The 23585-nt window shown below is 42.5% G+C and overlaps 3 protein-coding genes across 4 annotated transcripts in view; 2 read left to right on the top strand and 1 right to left on the bottom strand.

Moving 5' to 3' along the window:
* cdc45 (CDC45 cell division cycle 45 homolog (S. cerevisiae)) lies at positions 1-22707 on the top strand. 2 transcript variants are annotated; one of them, XR_003928708.1, is made up of 19 exons: positions 1-202; positions 347-406; positions 703-795; positions 908-1045; positions 1446-1595; positions 1687-1745; positions 1835-1883; positions 2288-2349; positions 2472-2522; positions 2714-2833; positions 2989-3120; positions 3336-3434; positions 3576-3737; positions 4384-4522; positions 4628-4711; positions 4812-4930; positions 5338-5414; positions 5895-6176; positions 22673-22707. XR_003928708.1 is itself a non-coding variant. In XM_030059293.1 (18 exons), exons 1-18 carry the CDS (start codon positions 152-154, stop codon positions 5957-5959), a joined length of 1710 nt encoding a protein of 569 aa, XP_029915153.1. In that variant the 5' UTR covers positions 1-151; the 3' UTR covers positions 5960-6328. The 2 variants fall into 2 exon arrangements, 1 of the variants encoding a protein (XP_029915153.1); XM_030059293.1 differs by lacking the exon at positions 22673-22707 and having other exon boundaries at positions 5895-6328.
* On the bottom strand, positions 17454-18555 carry cldn5a (claudin 5a). The gene has a single exon (XM_030059298.1). It carries the CDS (start codon positions 18324-18326, stop codon positions 17679-17681), a length of 648 nt encoding a protein of 215 aa, XP_029915158.1. The 5' UTR covers positions 18327-18555; the 3' UTR covers positions 17454-17678.
* zgc:63587 (septin-2) overlaps positions 19881-23585 on the top strand; it is a 27972-nt gene continuing 24267 nt past the window's right edge. The window contains exon 1 of the mRNA XM_030059297.1: positions 19881-19969. The gene's annotated coding sequence lies outside the window, so the exon portion shown is untranslated. The remainder of the gene's footprint in view (positions 19970-23585) is intronic.

Here is a 23585-nt window from a genome sequence, read left to right on the forward strand (position 1 = left end):
TTGGCGCCACATTTCCAACAAGAAACACTGCCGCAGCGAAAAGCCTCTGACAGCAAATAACCCGCTCCTGGAGGGCACTACACATTTTAAGTTTTAACTCGTCGTCAGACGGCTTTTAAACTATTTTTTACATAATCGACACACTTGGAAAATGTTTGTCACGGACATACGAAAGGAGTTTTATGACGTTGTTGTCAACCAGGTAGGTTGTTTGGGCTAGCTCTGAAGTTGACGCTAGCTTACCGTAACTATGGCAGACTGTGACCGTGCCTTTGTTATCTCCTGTGTTGTTTTTGTTTTGTTTTTTTAAGCTGTTTATCTGTTTGTTTGTCTGTGTTTCCTTCAGAGAGTGGCCCTCCTGATTTCATCGGACATCGACGCTCTCTGCGCTTGTAAGATACTGCAGGTAAAGAAACCAGTTAGCTGCTAGCCAGCGTTAGCCCCAGTCCCCTCTGGTCGCTTTAGTGCCTTCAAGCTGCAGTGTTGACTAACTTTACACCCCATGCTGCTGTGGGCATGAATTAGATGAGATGTGAGACTAGTAAATCATCCACCACCAGGTGTTGATACGTTTTCAGCTACGGTTATTAATAGTATGCATCATTTCTTCATGTTATGCACTCTGTTTTCTAATAACAGTGACTGAGGTCCATAGTTCCCGATAGACTGATGCAGTGTTACCCACATCTTATTTTCCACCAGGCGCTGTTCCACTGTGATCAGGTCCAGTACACCCTGGTGCCAGTCACCGGCTGGCAGGACCTGGGCACTGCATTTCTTGAGCACAAGGAGCAGGTAATGAAAGGTTTACCTGATAACAGCTGAGTTTAAATAACAGGGCAGAGATGTTCAGTTTTCCAGTACTCCCAATGTGAAATTAATGTATAACTTGTTGTCTTGCTCCTAGTTCCATTATTTTGTTCTCGTCAACTGTGGGGCCAATGTCGACCTCCTCGAGATGTTGCAGCCAGATGAGGACTCTGTGTTCTTCATCTGTGACACACACCGGCCTGTAGACGTGATCAATGTCTACAATGACACCCAGGTGAAGGACAGTAATAAATTCAACTCAGGTTGTGAATACTAAAGGGTGCAACTATAATTAGAGATGCACTGGTACCACTTTTCCAGTGCCATTACCAAGTATTGGTATACTTGACTTATCAAGTGATATGAGTACTGAGTCTGATCTATAACGTTCACTGAACACTTGAGGTTTGAACCATTATTTTTGGGTTCGGTGAACAAAATAATTGACATAAAATCCTTATTTTCCCCACCATTTGAGAAACATAGATGTCTGTGTGCAGAAAAAATGCAGAAAGTCAAGACACTGCTTTTATTTCTGACATGTTACTCTGAGCTTTTGGTATTAGTCTTGGATAAGATCTCTGAACTCTTACTCTAAGCAACAGTTTGATTGGTCTCGTCCTTTTTCTCCGCAGATAAAGTTGCTAATCAAACAGGATGATGACCTGGGTGTGCCCTCCTATGATGATATTTTCCGTGACGAAGATGAGGAGGATGGAGATGATTCTGGGAATGAGAGTGACTTGGGTTCAGAGCCTTCTGGGAAACGACGTAGATTCGATGAAGTATGAGCGTAATTGGTATTCACTACTAATTGTAACTTAATTGTACTAAAGTGCAATGTTTGTATCACTGCTTGTGATCTTGTCATTATAGGGAGCCGTTGAAAGGAGAATTGACAGACAGCGGGCGAGGAGGGAGTGGGAGGCACGAAGGTGAAGTTAATTTTTTCAGGAAACGTTGGCATAGTGTCAGTTTGTTAGCACAATGAATAAACTGACACTAATTTGCTCTTGTTTTGCAGGCGTGAGATCTTGTTTGACTATGAACAATATGAATACCATGGGACTTCAGTGAGTACATGTTTTTGTTCCTGCACAGGTCTGGAGGTCTTAAAAAATCAAGTAGTATAATGGAAATAAATAACAATTTTGCATCCAGATACACATTTTGACTGTTCATTTTATGGAATTGCAGGCCTACTATCATTTCAGGTATCATCTTACTTGTTGTTATGAAGAATAACCTTAATAATAAATTGATATGACCTGGCTGGTACTCATATTGCCCAGCAGCTGCACTTTTCTATAACCAGATCTCAAAACACTGAGGTCTGCCGTTTCAAAAGAGAACATACAGCATTTAGCAGACCTTTGTTTATCCTGTGTATTAACCTTTTGGATGGCAGGCCTCTGGATCTAGGAAGACCAGTGGTACACTGTTTCTGAATAAAATATAAATGTGTTGCCTCTGTCAGGCTGCAATGATGCTGTTTGAGCTGGCGTGGGTGTTGAGTAAAGACACCAAGGATATGCTCTGGTAAGCTATTTCATGTTTTTAATGACCTAAAAATCATGCAGATGTTTTTTTAAGACTGATTAAAAAATGACACTACAAATGCCGCAGATGTTTAGAATAAGCTTTGCTATTGCTTTTTTCAGGTGGGCGATTATTGGGCTGACAGACCAGTGGGTTCATGATAAAATTACACAGTAAGAATCCCCTCATAAATCCATCTGTTAATTTCCTACAGAAATACACACATTCTCTCTGAAAGAGTGCAGTATCACATACAGTGCTTTTTTCCCCTCTTCTGGTTACAAGATGTTTGTGATATATATTTGCATGAAGACACATATCCACACTAAATATGATGTACTTGTGTATGTCTTGTCCTTTTTAGCATGAAGTATGTGACAGACATCGCCACCATGCAGCGACATGTTTCCCGGCACAACCACAGGAATGAGGATGAGGAGAACTCTCTCTCCATCGACTGTATGAGGATCTCCTTTGAATATGAGTATCCTTTTCCTCAACGCTGAGACTCATTTTCCTTACCTTTTTAAGTGCTATAACTGCAGAAAAGAATGATACAAGCACTATGTGGTGTCTCTCTTTCACCCCCTCCCACTCTCTCCTTTCTCATTGTGTTTTCCTTAACCCTCCCTGCCTCAGCCTGCGTCTGACCCTCTACCAGCACTGGTCCCTGTATGAGAGCATCTGTAATTCCTGCTACACATCCTGCAACTTTAAGCTTTGGTCTTTGAATGGGCAAAAGAAACTTCAGGAGTTCCTTGCTGATATGGGGTAAGGCCTTAGAGGAAATGCTTGTCAGGTTAAGAGTAAAACGTTACACTCGTTGTAATGAACTTCAGCTGTTTGGGCGTTGAGTTTTGTCTCTTGCCTGGAAGGTGAATTAGAACTGCTTCTTCGCCTCATTTGATAGCAATTTGAATGGCAGGTATTATTTATAGTGGTTGATGCAGAGTTTGTTGTTTCTCCTCTTTTTGCCCTTTTTGCAGGCTCCCCCTGAAGCAAGTCCGTCAGAAATTCAACTGCATGGACATCTCAATCAAGGAGAACTTGAGGGACGTCATAGAAGAGTCTTCCAATAAATATGGGTGTGAACCTAGACAGAAATGACATAAATGATGACAATTGCTATCACTTAGGTTCTTCTATCATTTACATATTCTGGCATGTAACTTCAGAGAATCTGAAATGATACCCTTGGCGTCTGTTTGTCTCCTTCTCTCCACCAGTATGAAGGATATCCGTATCCAAACATTTGGTGTTCACTTTGGCTTTAAGAACCGTTTCCTGGCCAGTGACGTGGTGCACGCTGCTGCTGCTTTGCTGGAGAGCACAGAGAAAGATGAGAGTGCCAGTGACACCTTCATCAAGGCCCTGGACTGCCTTTCCAGGTGTGAAACAGGAAGAAAAGCGGGGGCATTTTACAGCTTGTCTCATGTGTGCATTAGAGGAAGTCCCCCCAAATCCACTGGTTGCAGCGTCCAGTCAGTCCGGAGGAAAGTGAACCAGCTCCATGGCTTAAATTATACTACTGTCAAATTTGTTCAAACCCGTTGACATGATTGATGTATTTCAGCCTGAGAAGTAATGTATCGAGCTGTTGAAAGACATGAAATGTTTCTCACGCTTCTCCAGGGTTCCCACTGATCATTGAATTTCTGGAAAGCCTATTTCAGAGAGAATTTAAACCATTCTGTGGACACGCCATGGAATACCGTGGAATTTTGTCAGCCTTGGCATTAAAAAAAAAAATCAGTAAATGGTTATTCACTGATTGTAATATTATTTTGCACTGTGTTCACTTTCCCCTCTGAGTGAAATGAAATAATTCACTTTAATAAGTCCCCTGATTCTGAGGTGTGTTTAACATTTTGCTCAAGGAAACAGAAACTCATGTTTACATAGGTCATGGAAAATCAACACTTGAATAATGACAAGACATGGGAAAGTGGAGCAATTTTACATTTGACCCAGCAAATTACAAAAAGTTCACCAGAAAAATCTCTCTGTCTCTGGTTGGTCCTCTTGTCTGTGTAGGAGTAATCTGGAGCGTCTTCATTTGGGCATCGACCTGGCTAAGAAGAAGCTGATCGCCATTCAGCAGACTGTGGCCAGCTGCATCTGCACCAACCTCATTCTGTCACAGGGACCCTTCCTCTACTGCTACCTCATGGAGGTACAACTCTATTTCTGCATGACCAATACATGTACAGGCTGCAGGTTAGCATCACATGACAACCCCCACAACTCAATCTGTTTCCCTCGCCTCTGTCATGTGTAGGGAACCCCTGATGTGAAGCTGTTTTCCAAGCCCATGGCCTTGACTCTGCTCTGCAAGTACCTGCTGAAGGCCTTTGTCCATTCTGTGAGTGTTTCATGCACGTCACTATCAAAATGGAAGTTGCTCTGATGTGCTTTGAAAGTGTGTGTTTATGTTCTTTTGATGTTTTGTCTTTGTTCGTTAGACGAGGAATAAACGCTGCAAACTGCTGCCCCTCATCATGGCCGCTCCCATGGATGTGGAGAAGGGAACTGTGATCGTCGCGGGCATCCCACCGGAGTCGGAGACATCGGATAAGAAGAAGTAAGACTCCTTTTTGTAGCACTATACGATACTGACAAAAATACATCTCATAGTTTTCTTTCTTGATTTGCATATAAACATGTTTTTGTCTCTAATCCTAACCTGCAATTTGAGTTGTTGGTGAGGCCTTTTCATCAGTCTTATCTCTTTGTGAAGCTGTCTGAAACACCACTTTATTTCTTTAAAAAGAAAAAAGTCCAATTTTGCATTTCAGATATTGCAAAAGTAAATATTGTGATTTTGATTTTCTTTTGATTATGTAGCCCTGCCTCTGAGCACGTGCTCGTGCCTTCCTGGATTTCAAAGCTTTCTTCAGAAAATGCCCCTTCACTAAAACACTTTTACAGTATGTGGATGTAAAAATTATTGGCCAATTCAGTCAATTTTTGTCCATTTCTTTGTGCTAGTTTCTTTGGTCGGGCATTTGAGAAAGCTGCAGAGAGCACCAGCTCCAGGACGCTCCATGATCACTTTGATACCTCAAGTAAGTGATGGGCTTAGTCATGTGACAAAATCCATTGAAATAAGCATACGGGGAGCTGCAGGCATAGAGAATCACCACAGTTTTAGACAGAGCTGAAAAGGTAATAAAACAGGCAAAATATGGCTGTTCTGCAAACCTCAGAAACCTAAACGTATTCATCTCTAAGCGGTTTAAATGCGCTGGTCTAGAACTGTGGATGTAGCAAGTTGACCTTCTCAACATTGGCCACTAGATAGCAGGCTTGATCTTGTCTTTATTCTCTAAGGCCACACTGAAAGAAAAAACATTGTCTTGTGATTGAGCAGCAAGAGTGTTACAACGCATCCCTGATCTAAACATTTTCCCAACCTGCCTGTGTCCCTGTTCTGTATGTCAAAACTTAATTGCAATAAATATTCAAATAGGAAACATAATTATGTGGCCGATGTGGAAAAAAGTTTCTCCATGCACTTCACCTCACCTGTCCTTTTCCCTCCCCAGTAATTGAACTGAAGACGGAAGACAGAACCAAGTTTCTGGATGCGCTCATCACCCTCCTGTCATGAAATCCTTGCACACTCAAGGGATCCTGGGAATATGTATGAATGTAAAGGTGTGAGTCTCTCAGCTTTAGGTGCGGCTGGCACGTCTTCATGTCAGCTGTGGCTGATCTTAATGAATGGTTAAGGCGCCACTGATACAGCCTGGTAACTTATAATGTTCAGTGGAATTACTCTGTTTTCATACCCTGCTTTTATAAGATTTGTGTGTGTGTGTGTGTGTGTATATTGTACAGTCTTGGTGTAAATGAGTGTGAAAGGTTTGAATGTTGCTTGTAAATTGTGCCTCTTTTTATTGATGTTTTATTGTCAGTGTGTCTTTGTGACTTATAGTGTTTTAAATATCTCTAATAAATTTTAGTAAATGACCAGTGATTTAAGTGCTTTCACTGCCTGTGCTTTTTAACAGTGTTTTTTTTTTGTTTTTGTTTTTTTGTTTGTTTGTTTTTTTGTTATTTTTAAGTTTTGCTGAAATGATCGAGATTTGAACTCAAATTAGGACAACTAAGTCTTCGGTTTTGTGTACATGTGAGGCTAAAGGTCTTTTATATAGAACTTGTGGTACTTGATACCCCCAAAGGACAAATGCCAATGTTGGGTAACTACCTCAAAAAAAAAAAAAAAAAAAAAAACGAATGAAGTTACCGATTACTTTCTACAAATTGTGATCACAATAATTATGTACTCTCTCTAAGAATAAGTAACAAATTACTATTACAATAATTTGTAAATAGCATGACTTTACAGCCCTTATCAAAAGATCAAGACATCACATATGAGTACTGATTTAGGTTCAGTTTAGCTTATTAAACTAATACATAAGACATGAAAATCTAATCCTAGACCAGCAGACAGGAGGTAGACCTGGCTGATAACCTCCACTCATGTGATGCCTTATTTTCCCCACTGAGAATCAATATCTGCCAATTAAAATGTAATTCATTACCTTGTTACTGGGAAAAGTAATCTAACTACAGTAATCTGATTACTCCCAACTCTGCGTGTAAGACTGAGTATATTGCCATTGCTAGTTTTTGCATCGTACTTTTCATCTACACTGGAAAGAACTTGAAGTGATGATGATGATGATGTTGTGATTTTTGCCGCCGTCTGTGCCAAACTCGTTTTCTTACGTCTGGAGATTGTGACTTGTAGGCCGGGGCATCTCTGTTGCACCTTGATACTGTATTTACAATGTTATTTTGCTACACATTTTACGTTTATCCAAAAAAACAACAACAACAAAAAAAAAGCTCCTGGGCACCCCAGTAGGACATGTGGTAGAGCATGGTGGTGCACCACCTGTTGAGGCTGAGACTGCAGCATCCTGGGTTCCAGTCCAAGCCCAGGTCCTTTGCTGCATGTCATCCCCTGCTTTTCCTGTCTCTCTCTACTGTAACTATCAAAATAAAAGCAGAAATTGCAAAAAAGAGTATCTTAAAGCAAATACAGCCCCTGGTATTTGGATATTGCACTGAGTCATTTTGATTACTTGTTTATCGCTAGTTCAAGATACCACAGGGTCACTTTGATCTGTTTTATAGGCTGCAAGGGACTACTCCATCATTGTCAAGGCAAGTTTGAATGTTGCAATACAAAGAGCTGGCAGAAGGTGATTGCCTGTTGGCAGTCGTTGCTGAGCTGCACAGAAAGGTTGAGAGAAAGTCCTCATCTCAGTCCAATCTTTTTTTTTTTTTTTTTTTTTTTTTATTTGTCTTTAGGTAACTCCCACCATGTGTGTGTGAGCTCAAAAAATACTGAAGCTTGATGAATATACCATCTTCGCCTGTGCTCGGCCTGCTGGTGTAGGGTAGAGGTGAAACCTGTGACCTTGGCCCACATGGGGAAATGTAGGCCAGGCTTCCTGAAGGTGATTTGCTGTCGGTGCAGACTGGAGCACGGCTTGAAGGGCGGGATCCAGCCGGCTCTCTGAGGGGTAATTGAGGTCCTTATCAGTCTTGGATCAGGATGAGATCACAACCTTCGGAGCAAAGGGTGTTTGGGTTTTTTCTCAGGAAAGGCTGGACAGATCTGCGGCCCTGAGAAAGAAACGTGCCAGAGTCAGCATCGCGCTGAAGCGGGGAGCCTGATGGGATCGGTGTTATCGTCACCGAAGAGACTCTCTGCGTCAAACATCATTTGATTTCCCTGTGTGTGAATGTGTATGTCTCCTTACTTCCTTCCGGTAAACCATTTAGGACAGTTTACATCCATGACCATACAGTTTAAACAATTGGAGCAGAGTGATCTTATCCATAAGAAGAATATTTTCCCTTGAGAGGGAAGTCATGTTATATCACTCCTATGGTGGAGCAACTCTTTTTTTTTTCATCATTATCCCAACTTTTTGACAATCAGATTACACTTTATAAAATAATTTCTCTCTCTCCTTCTCTTTCTTGAGTTCTATATGTTTTTCTTTCATTTTCTGTTTCTTGTTTTTGTTGTTTCTAGTGTGTGTGTGTGTGCTCATGTGGGAACCGTTCAGCTCTGTTTGCAGTTATTTTTTTCCCCTTTGCCTTGTGAGATGATTTACTGGAGAACATCAAAAGTCAAAGATATTTCTTCTCTCTCTCAAACACACACACACACACCCACACACACATGATGTAATGCTTGGCGATGCATTCAAGATTGACGGCAAGATCTACACTAAACAACAACCAAAGTTTTAAATCTTCCAATATAACCACTGGGGCAAAGAGTATTAGAAGTAAAGTAAAAGTTCTGCTGTAAAAATCTACTGCAATAAAAGTGAGAAGTAGCTCATTTAAAATGTACTGGGAGTAAAACTGAGTTACTTTGTCAAAACAGTAACTGTGTTAGCTGTGATCTTTTCCATACAGCTACAGGAGGAGGAACGAACACACTTTAAAACTAAATTCTTTAAAGGTGCATTGCACAAAATTGCTGATTAAGGTGAGGACTCTCTATACTGAACTGACTAATGTGGATTAAGCGCATAACTTGATGGTTGAGTCTACATGATGCTCATCGTCACTTAATCCACATTTTTGCCAGATGAGTCTCAATGGTCCTTGCTTCCATCAATCATCTGCAGTTTTTCCTCGTGCACCTTTAATTTGAAATGTGGAAACGACAAAAAGTAGAACCAACAAAGTCGAGCCAGGTTCCTCTTCCTCTGGCTGTTCGCTGTGAAAGGTTCCACAATCTGTCATTGATCATTTGTTCTCTGGAATCAATATGATTTAAAATGTTGTGAAGTAAAAGTAAAATTACTGACTTAAAAAATACACCAAAAAGCGACTCAATTACAGTTGCATGAGTAAATGTAATTCGTTACCTCTACCTCTGAATATTACTATAAGTCTCTTTTCATTCCAGTGGTGAATTTATAGGTGTCTAAACTGTTATCCACTCATCTCACTTAATTCCACTCAGTCTCTCCTCTGGGTTAATAATCTCTCCTGTTGTCCAATCAGACGCCTCTCCATCACCACTGAGCCTCTGTGCTGTCCCGCTCAGTTTTACATCCACCTGTCCGGCACATCACGGTCCTCTGCCCGCGCCCATCAATCACTCTGCTCTCCACCCCCCTCTCGCACCTCTGCTGAAGTGGGGCCACTGCCCTTTCTGCTGCTCTGCACCAGAGGAATGTGGCACGTACAAGGGCCCAACACACTCTGTCTCTCTGTCTCTCTCTCACACACACACACACACACAGACAAACAAATGCACACATGCATAGGCGAGCATGCCCACAAAGCCAGGATCATACAGGCAATGTGTGGAGCAGCATTTTGAAGGCCAACACTCAACCAGTCATGTTGCCTTCACTCCTCAGGGGTAAGCTGCTTTGTGGGGCTTTGGGGGATGTGTGTGTGTGTGTGTGTGTGTGTGTCTGTGTGTGTGTGTGTGTGTGCATGCGTGCGGGAGGGAAGGGTTAGGGGGGTAAACACCATGCCAGATTTTAGCGCTGTACTTTATATGGTTTCTATTCAGAAATTCCACAGAGGTCGTAATCAAAGTTTGGCTCCGAGTCCAAACTTCAGACAATTCCTCACTCTCAAAACATTTCACGTCATGCAAAACGTAAGCCAACTCCTCTTTCCCACGGTCAGCTCATCACCTGCACCACCACCACCACGGCACTCCCCGCCCAACTGCAATATAATTTTACAAGAGGATGTCACATATTTGACTGATAACCAACATTGTCTTCCTGAACTCAGGCAAATGTGTTACAATAAGACCCATTTGGGTACGATATCTCCTCGCCATCTCCTCCTCACGCTGCTTCCTGATCAGACGCTGAATCAGGCGCACAAACATGTGAGTCTGTTTCTTATTTGTAACACAAATGCACCATAATCTGTTTTTTTGTGTATGTGTATGTGTATGCTTTATTGGTCATAGAATATCTGCTGCAAGGTTTTTTAGAGAGAAGCCGTTTTCTAAAGTGTGCTTACAGTTTGAAGCAAAGTTTTGCCAGCAAGTAGATTATAAAACTATATACTTGGAATATTACAGATTATCAAATTAGCTGGCCACTCAAGTGGCGCTGACAATGGAAATTGCCTTATGCCACTTGGTGGAGTTTTGTAGTAATGTCTCGTGTGGCCCAGTTGTGGGGAATTAAGACGTGGTCACACTTGTTGCTCAATATCCTTCTTTCTCGCCCTCCTTCTAAAGCCATTTCGCTTGTTTTCATCCCTCTTGCCTCCCTGTCCTTAACAATCTCAGATTCCAGATAGGATTAGCTATACTGGACAGCCAGAGACAAAGAGCCACAGCTGACTCCCTCCGTCTGCTGCCTGTCTCGCAATTCCTGCTGTGAGAGGATGCACACACACACACACACACACACACACATGTATGCATGTATACGGGTGGATAGGCACACACACACATGCAGCCCATATGAGCGGCACATATGAAGAACCACATAAGCAACCTGTCATGGAAAATCCTCCAGCATCAAAACAAAGTCTTTTCTCTCGAAGTTGATATTTTCTGCCCCACTGCTGCTCGCTGCCCTCGTCAGCCTCAGGAGCCCACAGATGCCCTTAATGATCCCGTAACCCCTGCGACCTTTGACCTCTCTACCCTCTCACAAGTGGGGTGTCATTCCCTGAAGCAGTCTCCTCCTATGTTATTGTTTCAAAAGAGATTAGTATTGCTGGCAAATGTTTTTTGCATGAATTTGACGCTGTTTGATCTCACTTTGAATTCTGCAGCTGAATTGGTTTAATTGCGGCGCCAGGCGTGACTCTGAAATGAGAAATGAATCATGCTGCTGTCACACACTCCTCAGCACTGGCAGAAACATCCAAACTATGCCAGTAATCTTTAAAACCTCTAGAATCAAACACCCTATTAAATCTACATTAAAATATGAACATACATAACAAAATGGGAAAACTTGAAACTGGCATTTTGTCCCATTTTCCAAGTCACATGCTTTGTCTCAACTTACTTTAAAGGAAAGTGCTTTACAGATTGACCTTGTGTTCAACAGTGCCGTTCTCATTATTTCTGGGCGGACATGGGATGCTTGTGAATAAAACTGAAGAAAACCAGGCTTTAACACTCTACACCAGACCTTCACTCTGCGGTAGGGTGTCTTTTCTCCCACTCTCTGTGGTAGGTGGCTCAGTCATGCAGGACTCCCTTCAGTGGGTGACATGCACTACAACTTTTCATTCTTGGACATAAACTGAAGTCCCATCATGCACAAAGAGACAGAGAGGGAGAAACAGAAGAAAACCCTCCACACATTGGCTTTATCTGCTTTACATTTGACTTTTTCAAAGGTCGAGTGTTGTGTTAACTTTTTGCATGTGCTGGACTAAATATAGGTCATTAGAGCAAATAGCCAGCAATCCCAAGAATAGCAACAGAGTTTCCTGCAAGATACAATTAGTGTCAAAACAATGCACTTATCACACCTTAGGATCCTGATCCTGTCTGTGTGTGTGTGTGTGTGTCGGTGTGGCTGCGTGTGTGCCTGCATATGTGTGTGTGTGTTTCAGACTGTTTATTTACTCAGCCACTGATTGCCACATCCTATGCTAATTTGGGAGTCAACATCACTACCAGAGTCTAATGCTGACAACAGCACCACCTGTCTCACAGTCTTTGTGCTGCTGCCGTAAACATGATGAATAACTGCTGGTGTGGCATGCCACCACAACCCTCAATGTTAGAGGTTTTTTTTTTTTTTTTTGTCATGTTAGTTGAAGAGTCTGATACCACATGCGTTGTGCTTACCGTGGTAAATCAGAAATGTCAACTGACCCCCGCACCCCCAAACATTCCTCATACTGCTGGGCCTCTTCTTCATCTCAGTAGAGAGCTGTCATTCAAGTCTTTGTCTGGTCTGACTTCCTTACCTCTGTATATATATATAAGAATCAAGAAGAAGAATCAAGAATTTTATTTGCCATTTGTGCATACATCAGTAGTCCACACACATAGGAACTCTTGTGCAGTCGCTCAAGGAGTCATGAACATTAAAAGACACAAGAAAAAGCATGTAAGTCTAAAAGTAACACATAAAACAAAGTGCATAAAAAAAGCCCTATATAATAAGGGGTGGGGGGGGGGGGGGGGGGGGTTGTCTATATCCATATCTATCTATCTATCTATCTATATAGATATATGTATATGCTAAATGCTTCCTTTTAAGAAAGCTTATAATGTTTAGAATGTCTAAATTTAACTCTGTGTTTATTATTGAAGTTGTAGTTTGCAGAGGGCTTGTACTGGACTACATTATATTTAGAGGTGTTTCTATTTTTTTTTTTTTTTTTGTCCTCCCTATTTATATACATTGGGGGACTGAATATTAGAAACACCTCAATGCCAAACAGATAATTGAATGAACACCTCTGTTACTGTGACAACGAAAACTTGAGCATTATAGACATCATAATAGTACGGCAGAATAGTTGTATTGGATTGTATTCGACTGTACAGGTGTATCAAATAAAGTGGCCAATGAGTGTATATGCCTCTGTGTGTGTGTGTCCATGCATGCTTGCATATGTGCTTGTATCAGTGCATCGAGTGTTTGAAATGACCTTGTTTGGATGACATATTGCAACATGATCTCATTCAGATAGGTATGAGAGGAGTGAAAGCTCCTGGTTTCAACATCTCCTTTCCTCTTAATTTTGAGATAAAACCCTCCTTTAGCACGGTATTCATCATCAAACTGTTAGTAAAACACTTCATCTGTTGCTGTAAAGGTGCAGGGAGGGATAATGGTAAAGCTTTTGTTGGCTTGTCTGAAATTATCTGTCACAGCAACGGCAGCAGCACTTAAAACAACCTGTGCAGTTTTAGAGAGGTGTGGCTGAATACTTGGCAGCGAGTTGGCAGCAAATACATTTGTGTCCCAACCTGGAAAGCGGTGACTACAGTTTGTGTCTGTGTGTGTGTGAGAGAGTGTGTGTGTGTGTGTGTGTGTGTGTGTGTGTGTGTGTGTGTGTGAGAGAGAGAGAGAGTGAACTCTTGTTACAGTATTGATGTTTGTATTCAGTGCTTTAAATGGTATATAACAAAACAGGAGTCAGGAAATGTATTACCTCCACCAGAGAAATTGGACATGGGCCTGGCTTCACATAAAGATGCGTGTAACTTTTGAGTAGATTCACACAACATCATGAAACTCTTTGGAACGGTTGCTCATGTGGCAAGGAAGCACAGATTAGCTTCACTCTAATTGGCCAAAGGGGTGTGTGGCAGCAGGTACGATTAACGTTTGGTGAATATCCAACATGTGGAACTAGCATGGTGACGGCGAAGGTCTACTGAGTGCTTTTTAAAAAAAAAAAAAGTTTATAATTAATCATTGAAATGAAAAAAGTGTGATCCAAATATGAAAGTGAGCAAATACTATGAACCCAGGCTCATTTCACTTTACAGAAGCAAAGTGTTTGGTTAGATTTACATTAACATGCACAAGCTTTATGGAGTGTGTCCATGTATGTGTGTGTGTGAGTGTGTATGTGTGTTTACTTCCAGGTATACTTTCCCCTGTATCTGTGTGCATGTATGCTTTGGAAGCAGTTCAACACTACCACCAAGCTCATTTCAAGTGACATTAATGCTAAAGCCCCCCCTCGACCCCTCCTTTCTCTCTCACACACACACACCCCACATGTTCCTTCCTGTTTCCTGTTCCGCTGTCCACTGCACAGGAAGCCTGGTCGTGTTACGAGGCTGTGACAAAACCCGTGAGTCACCGAGCTGGTAACTGTGCAGACGCGTTAGAGAAAAGGACGCGAGTTTTCTGATCTCCGTCTCTAAACATGTTAGCTCTCGCATTGTTTCTCAGACGAATGGCTCATGGAGTCATTAGCTCCATATACAAAGCCACATTTGTCCGCACATTTAACCACCTGCTGACTCTCGGCTTTACTGTCTATGAGTAACCGCTGTCCAGCTGAGAGGAGTATAGGCTGTATGCACCTGCTTGCTCTGCGTCATTGTACTGTAAGTCTGAATCAGGATCTGTAAAAACACGCACTTGTTAAGAAAAACCTCCTCTATTTTACTAATCATCTGCACCGTAATATCTGCAATTACTTCAGTGAATTTTTCTTGTGCTGCTGAATAAAAAAATTGAATTGCCAATCCACACTGTCTCTTCACTCAGAAATGTCATAACATGACAAAGCAGTGGCTGTTTGTTCAAATGCTTCAGCTGATTTTAGGAGCTCGGGTCAAGGGTTGTGACCTCCATCAAATGTGGGAGATTCTGCTTCGATGAGATCATGCCTGGTCAGTCAAGGGAAGTGACTTCCGACTCGGCTGACCTGAGGCCAGATTCAGGGTTCAAAGTTCAGGCCATGAGAAACAACAACCCAGCCCACCCCCCAACCCTCATGACACTGGGCTGCACGTCAGCACAGATCTGACATCATCAGCCAACCTGGCCAAATTCTGACATGACCTTACCCATGTGGCGCTCTCTCCCTGCACTGAGCAGGGCCAGGTTGAGAGGTCAACACAGCTCTCTGTGTAATGTGGTAAAGTATATACAGTAATAGATCTATGAGATGTGTTTGTGATATGAATAATGTGAGACACAGCCTCACTTAAGTTTCTCATTTCTGTCTACCCCATGGCTAGTTCTTGTTTCCAGTAGACATTTATGGCAACACTTACCAGCTGCCATTAAAACAAACATAATGCAACAAGTGTGCTTCTGCTGTCGCAGCTCTTTCTCCAGTGACCACTGCTAAATCACAGGCTTTAAGTAAATCCCCTCTTCATCTTCCAGACTGCTGGTGTGTGCATATGTGTATATGTGTATGCGTGTGTGTCCATGCTTGCTGGAATGTCTGCAGGCTAGGCCTTTTATTAGGCTCATCCATACCACCACATTATAGGGTCCCGTAGCCAGGCAACTGCAGGTTCTGGCTGGTTACCATGGAGAGCGCCCATTGAGTGACGTTGCTGGCTCTGTTTGCCTCTCTTCTCATTGGAATGAGGGTCTTTTTAAAGGTGCACCCCCCAACTCTCTCTCTCTCTCTACACACACACACACACACACATTTAACCCCTTGCACACACCCCCAACACCATGCGCTTCGTCACCCTCTGTGCAGTGACTAGAGGACTGGAACTAACAATCACACAAAAACATCTCAGTGAGGCCGGACAGACCAGTCCTTCCAGGGTTTCTCTTTGTGTTGAAAAGAGGACAGGGACCCTGAAGTTTTAATACCTTCATGGCTTACTGTACTTCATTGTGCTGATAGTCAAGTGTGCACCAGCCAGTAAAAAGGGGATGTGGTTGCTGTATTCTCTGATGCATGGCCAATAAAGGTGGATTGAAAGTTTACACTTGACTTAACAGTTTACTCTTCTGTTTCTTTGTGGAACAAAGACAGCTCAGTGTGGCTGAAAACGTGGGTAAAGTGCTAGAGTCATTAGAAAATATCCACATGCTTATACCCATGCACAGTTTCATTTATTTGCAAGTTCTTGGTCTTGGTCTCCCTAAAATCTTATGGAAGTTACCCCTTAAACAATATTGCAGGAGCACAGTGCTCACACACACACATCAGCCTGACTGTATGCAGACTCTCTGCATGGCCATATTTTCAACTTTTAAGAGTTCATATGACTCGCTAAGATTCTTAACTGGCCAACAAAAGTATGGATAAGCTTTGGTAATCCAGCCACAGCTTTAAAAAGAGAGGGGCATTACTCATTGACTGAAATAGCATGTGTTATTGTGGATTTCTTTCTTTCTTTCTTTCTTTCTCTCTTTCTTTCTTTCTTTGAGGCATTTTCCTTTTCTTGTCAGTCAAAATAAAAATAAGCCTGATTCACCACGCACATCATTTTCTGCATGGAAATAGATGGGACGCAGTGAAGTGGCTGTGTATCGGTTCAGAGTGATAGGATGTAATCTATTGTCCTACAGTCTATCAGCGGAGGGAGATGGGGCTGTGACGGCCACTGAATAGAGTGACTTGCGGGAAGAAGACGATTCCAGCAAATTCTCCATAGCTCCACTTTGAACGCCTTTCAGTGCCTGCGAATGAGGGGGAGCTGGTCTGAAGTGGGGAGGGAGGGGGGTATTGTAAGCTGAACAGGAGCGCCTCACTCTAGCTGAATGGGCATTGTCATCTGGATTTCTATGGCTAACCAAAATACTTTCTCCCGCCGTGGGGGTTTTATGGATTCATGGTGGGAACGGCATGTATTACGCACAGCCGTGTAAAGCGCTCCTGCCTCTGTCATGCCGCTGCACACCATCACAGCTCATCCTGTCCTCTTATGCGTTATGTCACTGTTTTGTTTTGCTGCAAGAACACAGTTTAACGAAGTTTGAGACAATATATTCAGTTTAATCTTAATAAATGAAACAATATTGCATCTTCAAATACATGTATAATGAATCATTACATCAAACATCCACAAACCAACAGAAAACCATGTTTGTTCCTAGAATTCATGAAAAGAAAGACAAGTCCATCCAGCACAGTTGTGATGATGGAAAAAAAAAACTTTGCAGGTGCTCTATACAGCCAAATGATAGGCTGTAACCTATCATGTTGTGACTTGTAGATCCCACGATGCAGGTATCAAACGCTTCAACCTAAAATTTCGACCTCAAACTTTCACCACAGCAAAAGACTGCCCGAGTTTTATTTTGGCTTAAACATGCATTTGTTGTTCTTTTTATTGCTGTTATAGGAGTCCTCAACGTGTCGACGTAAATCCACTGACCGAAAAGGGTCTCTGAATATTTGGGAGTGCAATCATTTTCAGTTACAATACAAGCTACGGATGTGCTGAAATTGCACATCAGCGTATAGCAATAGTGGGTATATTCGATGGCAAGACTTCCTCTAGAAAAGAAAAACTTTGTAATTACAACGGTAAACAATTCAAAACACTAATAATTTCGAGCTCTTATAGAAAAAATAAGACTTACAAAAGCAGGTACCTAACAAAGATACTCCTTTTTGTCTTGAGCTACCTTTTGTAGTTGCAGTCTTTCTTTAAAAAAAAAAAAATCTCCAACAGTTTTATTGTCTGTAGATACAAAAAAGAATGTGTGAATTCGTGGTCCGAGTGTGTGAGGGGCCAGTGTAAAAATAGCAGAGGTGCTTCCATTGATTTCAAAGTTCAGATTTCTACAACTGCAGGTGCAAAGATACGTTCGTCAGAAAAAAGTTTTTCAAAGGCTGCAGGTCACTTTTACGCACCGCCTGCTATTCTGGAGAAGTGGACCGTGTAGCTACACATAATTCCTCTTGTCATAGTCCCCGTTCTGCGTGGCTCTCTTGGTAGGTGCGTATTTTACAGAGTATCCTGAGTTCCCGGTGGAGGGACAGGAGCAACAGAGCAGCGCTCCCCCGATCAGGAGCAGCGCCGTGGCCGCCCAGCCGATGTAAAGCGCCGCTCCGATCTCCCTCTTCTTGGATGCGGGCACCTGCGGGTTGTAGAAGTCCGAGATGATGTTGTTGGCCATCCAGCAGAGAGGGACCAGCACGAACAAGCCGCTGGTGATGTAGATGACTCCTCCAGCGTTTACCACACGGGCTTTGATGTATTCAGTGCGGATGCAGTTAGTGCACTGCGCCCCTGCAATCACAACCATCAGCCCCAGCACGCCCATCACCGAGGAGATGATGGTGAGCGCTCTGGCCGCTTGCAGGTCGTGGCTCAGGGCAAGCACAGAGTCGTGCACCTTGCACTGCATCTGGCCCGTGCTCTGCACCACGCACGACATCCACAGACCGTCCCAGATTGTCTGAGCCACCACGATGTTGGCTTCGATGAAAGCCGTCACCTTCCACATGGGCAGCCCGCACGCAACCATCACCAGGAGCGAGCCAATTACGCACAACGCCAGCCCCAGGATCTCCAGTCCAGCCGACACCATTTTCCCTCTTTGTTTTCAATGAGGTTCGTCCGAAGCTTTTCAAACTCTCCCTAAGTGCCTCTGTTTCAGAGCAAAGTAAGTTTCTGCTCTTTAGTTCCGCGCCTCTTTCGCGTCTCGATGTGAAGCGGCGTCAAATCGTCACTTGCGCATCACTTGCAACATTAATCGAAGTATAAGAGACAGCAGCTCTGGGTCTCTTTGTTAGTGACGGGATGTAAAAACAACTGGAATCACCGTATCACTGGACCACGAATATCTGTGGGGTGGGGGAGTGGGAATTAGAGGAAAACTTTCCTCCAATCAGGTGCCACCGCATCCTCAAGGCACCAATGAAAACGCGGCGAAGTTGTGCCACTGAATAAAGCGGTCCAGAGCGCATTGTGTGTGTGAACAGTTATTTACGATGAATAGGGACGAGGGGTGAGGGGAGCGGGGGCAGCGAAAATACAGAGGTTTGGTGAAGCGCGCAATTGAACACGGGACACTTGTTATTGGTTTTTCCAAGCAGACTCCAGGTTCAGAGCTTTGACGGGTGTCAGAGACGAATTGCTTCCCATTTAAGCTCCAGTTCATTTTTGTTGCGTTAATCCCAAGTAAGATTAAATACACTATAAATTCTGTAAATCTGATGCGCTTGGCTACGGCACTGACTATAGCAAACCCACATGTAGACTACTACAGGTCTACTTCTTTAGAACATGTTCATAAATATGTTTTTTTTTTTTTTTTTTTAAGAGACACATATGTTGAATGAAGACATTTTTGAATTTTCTCACCGTTATAGAACAGATTTAGGTGGAGATATGAAGAGTTTAATTCCAAAACGAGATACCCGCTACTTAAATAAAATAACGCCGACTCACCGATATCATTAAACATATCATTATGGGTTAGGATTCATGTTAAAGCATTTGCTTATGACACTTTGAAAGAGCAGAATCTCTTTCTTTTGTCTTTCTTTATTTTTTACAGAAAAAATGCCTGTTGAAATCCACGTAGCAACACCCCCCCAATAAAAAAATATTTGGAATGAAACTCCTTATATATATCATATATACAGCCCATATAGGAAAAAATGTCTGTAGTCTACAGATTACAGTATAAATTTAGAATTGGTATCATTTACGCGCAGGCCTACAAATACATTTTTCTCTTTACTAGCCAATATATTTAAAACATATCTTTAAACATAATCTGAAGTTTTCTGGCTTATGTGTGAAATCTATTTTTGCACTACCTTAGAGCACCCTGGCTATGGAAATGATAAAGGCTAGTTGGTTTTTCCCTTTTGCAAATGAACCTCCATTAACATTTCCAAGATTTTAAAAGTCACACAGTAAATGTCCTGAAACAAACCCACTCGTTTAACCGAACACCAGACAAGGGCTGGTTTATAGAAGAAACTGTGGTGCTTTGGCAGCCATATTGGATCTGACAACCCGGTATTCCCTGCGGTTTGGTCATCCGGACGTTTGAGCCGTAATGGCGTCAGTGGCGTAGCTTCCCTCCGACTGACAACAAAAAGCTTCAGGGGACGAGGGCGGAATCACGGGAACAGTTTCCGGGTTTCCCTTCCTGGGCTGGGACAGCAGCGAGAGGCGAAAAGCTTCTGTTTATTAACATTATCGCAAAGTTACGCACAGGTAAGGCAAAGATAGGTGGCTTGTTGATTTACAGAGGGGTGGTACGGTAGGAAAAAGAGGGAGACAACACATTAGGGAGGACTCATAACTTTGTGGCAATTTGACACCGGGCGCGGTAACAACTGTTGCATGCTAAAGTTTGACTTGTAACAAAGTTTCAACGCAGTGCTACTCTCATACTCTGTTTGTCAAATGACTATATAACCGGCTAAATGTAGGTTGTTTAATTTATTAATTTAATCATACACAGCAGAGTTATCATATCATTGTCATAGTTGTTGTGTGATCAAATCTGTCACTGTCTGACAGACTGGGTGTGGTGGACATCCAACTGTTAAAACCAAAAGGCCTGCCTTCAGTCTCACTCACACTCCCCTGGCGTTTGTGAAAATGAGGCATATTTTTATATCCCTTTAAATTATTACAACCAACTCTCAGACAAGAAAAAAAAAGACTTTCCTCCTTCATAGAGCAAGTTTTTCAGCGTAATGACAGTCCTAACACCCTTGTTGCAAGATATTCAAATACATTTTTAAGTGAATTACTGAGACCTTGACCTCAGTTGCAAGTATCACATCTCCACTAAAAGGTCCTGAATCTGTACTATAGAATAGCCGTATCAGACTAACCATTCAAAGCTGTGACTTTAACAGAGTTCCTCCAAGTTCCTTTTGTGTAACATTCCTGGACTGTGAAATCGCTTTCTAACATCCGATTTATTCCTTGACCTTTGACTGTGAAGTACATCGGCATGAAATAAATTTCATGTTTAGACAACTTCACAATAACAGAGGGAAACAATAATATATTCTCATTGTGTGTCTGTCTTAGTTAAGATGTGGCAGAGAGCCACTATTGAAGAATTATCATCCATCTTGGCTTGCGTTTTTTGGCCCAGTGAAAACACGCAGTTTTAACTTCCTCTCATGCTGAGTGGTGAACATTATGGGCACGATGGCAGATTTCTTAAACTGTAATCTCAGGCTGGCAGCTGCCACTGACTGTATGACCATACTTGGCTTCACACAACTGACTACAGATCAGCAGCTATCAGAGGAAAATCATCTCCTCGCACTGACAGACATGTTGGGTCTCTCTGATCCAGCTCTTTCACCCCTCTCTGACCTTTCCCCTTCCTGCAGCACAGGAGCGAGAGGGAAAGACATCAGCTTGACACTACAAACCGAGGAGGGATGTTTCCTCTCGTTTTGTAGCGTGGTGTGAACAGAAAAGCAAAACTTCATTCACAGTGACAGATCCAAGTGGCACCACGCTATTGTGCCTGGCATTTGAATAATAATGTAACACAGCAGGATACCTCGCCACACTTGACCTTTGGTGAGAAACTGGATGGAGAAATGCATAACTCAAAAACAAGCACAGCCCAGAAACAGCGTAGGCACCTGTAAGACACAGTTTCATAAAAAGAGGAAAAGACAACCCTTACAATGGTATTACACTGTAGACTAGACAACTGTATAGAGTGTCACAACTGTGTAAAATAATGCCACAGTTTTAATTTTCATAGTTAATAACAACAGAATCTGTCAATATGATAACATCCCCAAAAATTCCCATAGCACTTTCTAGGTCAAGCTGCTGTAAAGATGTTGATAAAAGGTGCAAAAATAGCACTGAAATAAAGCTTTTCTTCCCTTAGCTAGGCTTGACTCTGCTCATACAGTAGCTATATGAATAACACTGTTAGGATAACATTTTCTTGCTATTTGACTCCCGTGTGTTTAGGGTCATTTCCCATCCTGTCCCCATCATCATGAAAGGTCCATCCTGTGCTTTAAACTCGGTGTGTGTGTTAGGAACAGGCCTGCTGGTTTCCTCATGGTTAAAGGCCCTTCTCATTCCGTCTATTGTGACTTTTTTTCTCTCTCTCTGGGCTCATATTATAAACTGTTTCTAAAACCCAAGGCCTGCAGACTTGTATTATATCTTTATTACTGTTGCCCACCACCACTACCTTTGGCCCCACAGGGCTACTTTATCACAGTCATTCCCCAAGGGCACCCCCCACAATCCAGTCGCATGTGTATGTGTGTGTGTGTGTGTGTGTGTGTGCTTGTGCCAAACATCTCTTTATTATGTTTGGTTAACTGAGCCTTGGGGTCCCTGTTGCTCTGATCAGCTGCCAGTAAATCACCATTACTGTAGCTATGCCACTGAGTTCACTAAATCACCATGGTGTGAAATTATTGTTTAAATGTTTCCAATAAGAACAGAAAGCCCTTAATCTACAGAGAGTGGGTGTGCAGACCCTTGACATCGCCTGTCAGGAAGGTGAATAGTTCTGCTAGCCTTGTTGCCCCTTCGTGGGTTCACTCCAGCTAATAAATCAACTGTATACACATTACATGCCAGCACTCTGGCTTTACTAAGGTGACATTTTTCCCTTTTGGCCCAAACTGTTTAATCCCCCCCGCCCCCACCCCCATGTCTGGCCAGTTGATAGCTCTGTGTGTGTGTGTGTGTGTGTGTGTGTGTGTGTGCGTGTGTGTGTGTGTGTGTAAGGAGCTCGCCAGCCTGGCCGATTAAATTGCCATTATTAAGTGAGTATTATTGAAGCGTGCCTCCTGCCTGTCTGTCCTGTTGAGTTGTCTTTGTGTTATTACAACAGCGATAATGGAACGGTTTAATTAATCTGCTGCCCAACTAATGCTTGTTCCCACAGAGCCTGTCCAGGAATAACAGTTGTGTGTGTGTGTGTGTGTGTGTGTGTCTGTGCATTGTGTATGTGTGTCTATGCATATTTACATGCAAATACTTCTGCATTTGCTTGTGTGGGCATTCGTGTTGAATGATATAGTTTAAAAAAAAAAATCATAAAGTAACTGTTTTGACAGATAATGCATTTGCAGTAAGATTTACAGTTTTAATGGAAATGATAAGTTTCATATCATAATTTCCACAGTTGATTGAAATGAAGCAATGTGTTTTTCCCAAAAAAAAAAAAAAAAAAAAAAAAAAAAGGAGGATACTGGCTAGAGCCTGTACCTAATTATTTAAAATAGTGCTTTGTCCCACACTTTACCTTTATCAAAAATTGCAGTGTGGACGTTATGCTTGGCCATATTGGAATTTTGATAATATTTTGATTAAATGTCCAGCCCTGGTTGTCATCGCAATGAACTTGTTACAGTCGTGAATCAGCATGATATTATTACGCATTCATTTTCAAATTTTCTGTGGCAGGTATGCAAGCTGCCCAGTCTTACATAAGTCTTAATCTCAATCTTTTTTGTTTTTGCTGACGAGGCGTCACTGCCTCTCCACTGGTTTGACTCAGATAACCTTTTGACCTTTGCCCCTAACTTGGCACCCCTCCACCCTGAGTTATTGGTGTCTCCCCTCGCTGTCCCGCATGTGGTCAGCCCTGAATGTGGTCAGCGGTGAGGCACGTGTTCCCCCTCCTCCCCTAGCTGAGCTGCCCTGTATAGGAAAGGCTTCAGGAACCAGTGGGATAAACAGCCATTGTTCTGCCTGCAGGCTCGGTGAAACCACCCTGTCAGAATGAGAGATCTCTGCCCACTCTCATGTAGATGCAGAGGCCCCTGCTACCACCTAACACACTGCTAACACTGTTAAATGAGACCCCGAGCGTCTC

The sequence above is a fragment of the Myripristis murdjan genome, chromosome 9 (assembly GCF_902150065.1).
Source record: "Myripristis murdjan chromosome 9, fMyrMur1.1, whole genome shotgun sequence".
NCBI lineage: Eukaryota > Metazoa > Chordata > Actinopteri > Holocentriformes > Holocentridae > Myripristis > Myripristis murdjan.

What these genes read in the sequence shown, in the direction of transcription:
- cldn5a (XM_030059298.1), bottom strand. Translation starts at nt 18,326, where the DNA reads ATGGTGTCGGCTGGACTGGAGATCCTGGGGCTGGCGTTGTGCGTAATT.
- cdc45 (XM_030059293.1), top strand. Translation starts at nt 152, where the DNA reads ATGTTTGTCACGGACATACGAAAGGAGTTTTATGACGTTGTTGTCAAC. An exon ending in ATGAATACCATGGGACTTCA is followed by an intron (nt 1,884 to 2,287) that starts GTGAGTACATGT and finishes TGCCTCTGTCAG; the next exon opens with GCTGCAATGATGCTGTTTGA. An exon ending in GAGTCTTCCAATAAATATGG is followed by an intron (nt 3,435 to 3,575) that starts GTGTGAACCTAG and finishes TCTCTCCACCAG; the next exon opens with TATGAAGGATATCCGTATCC.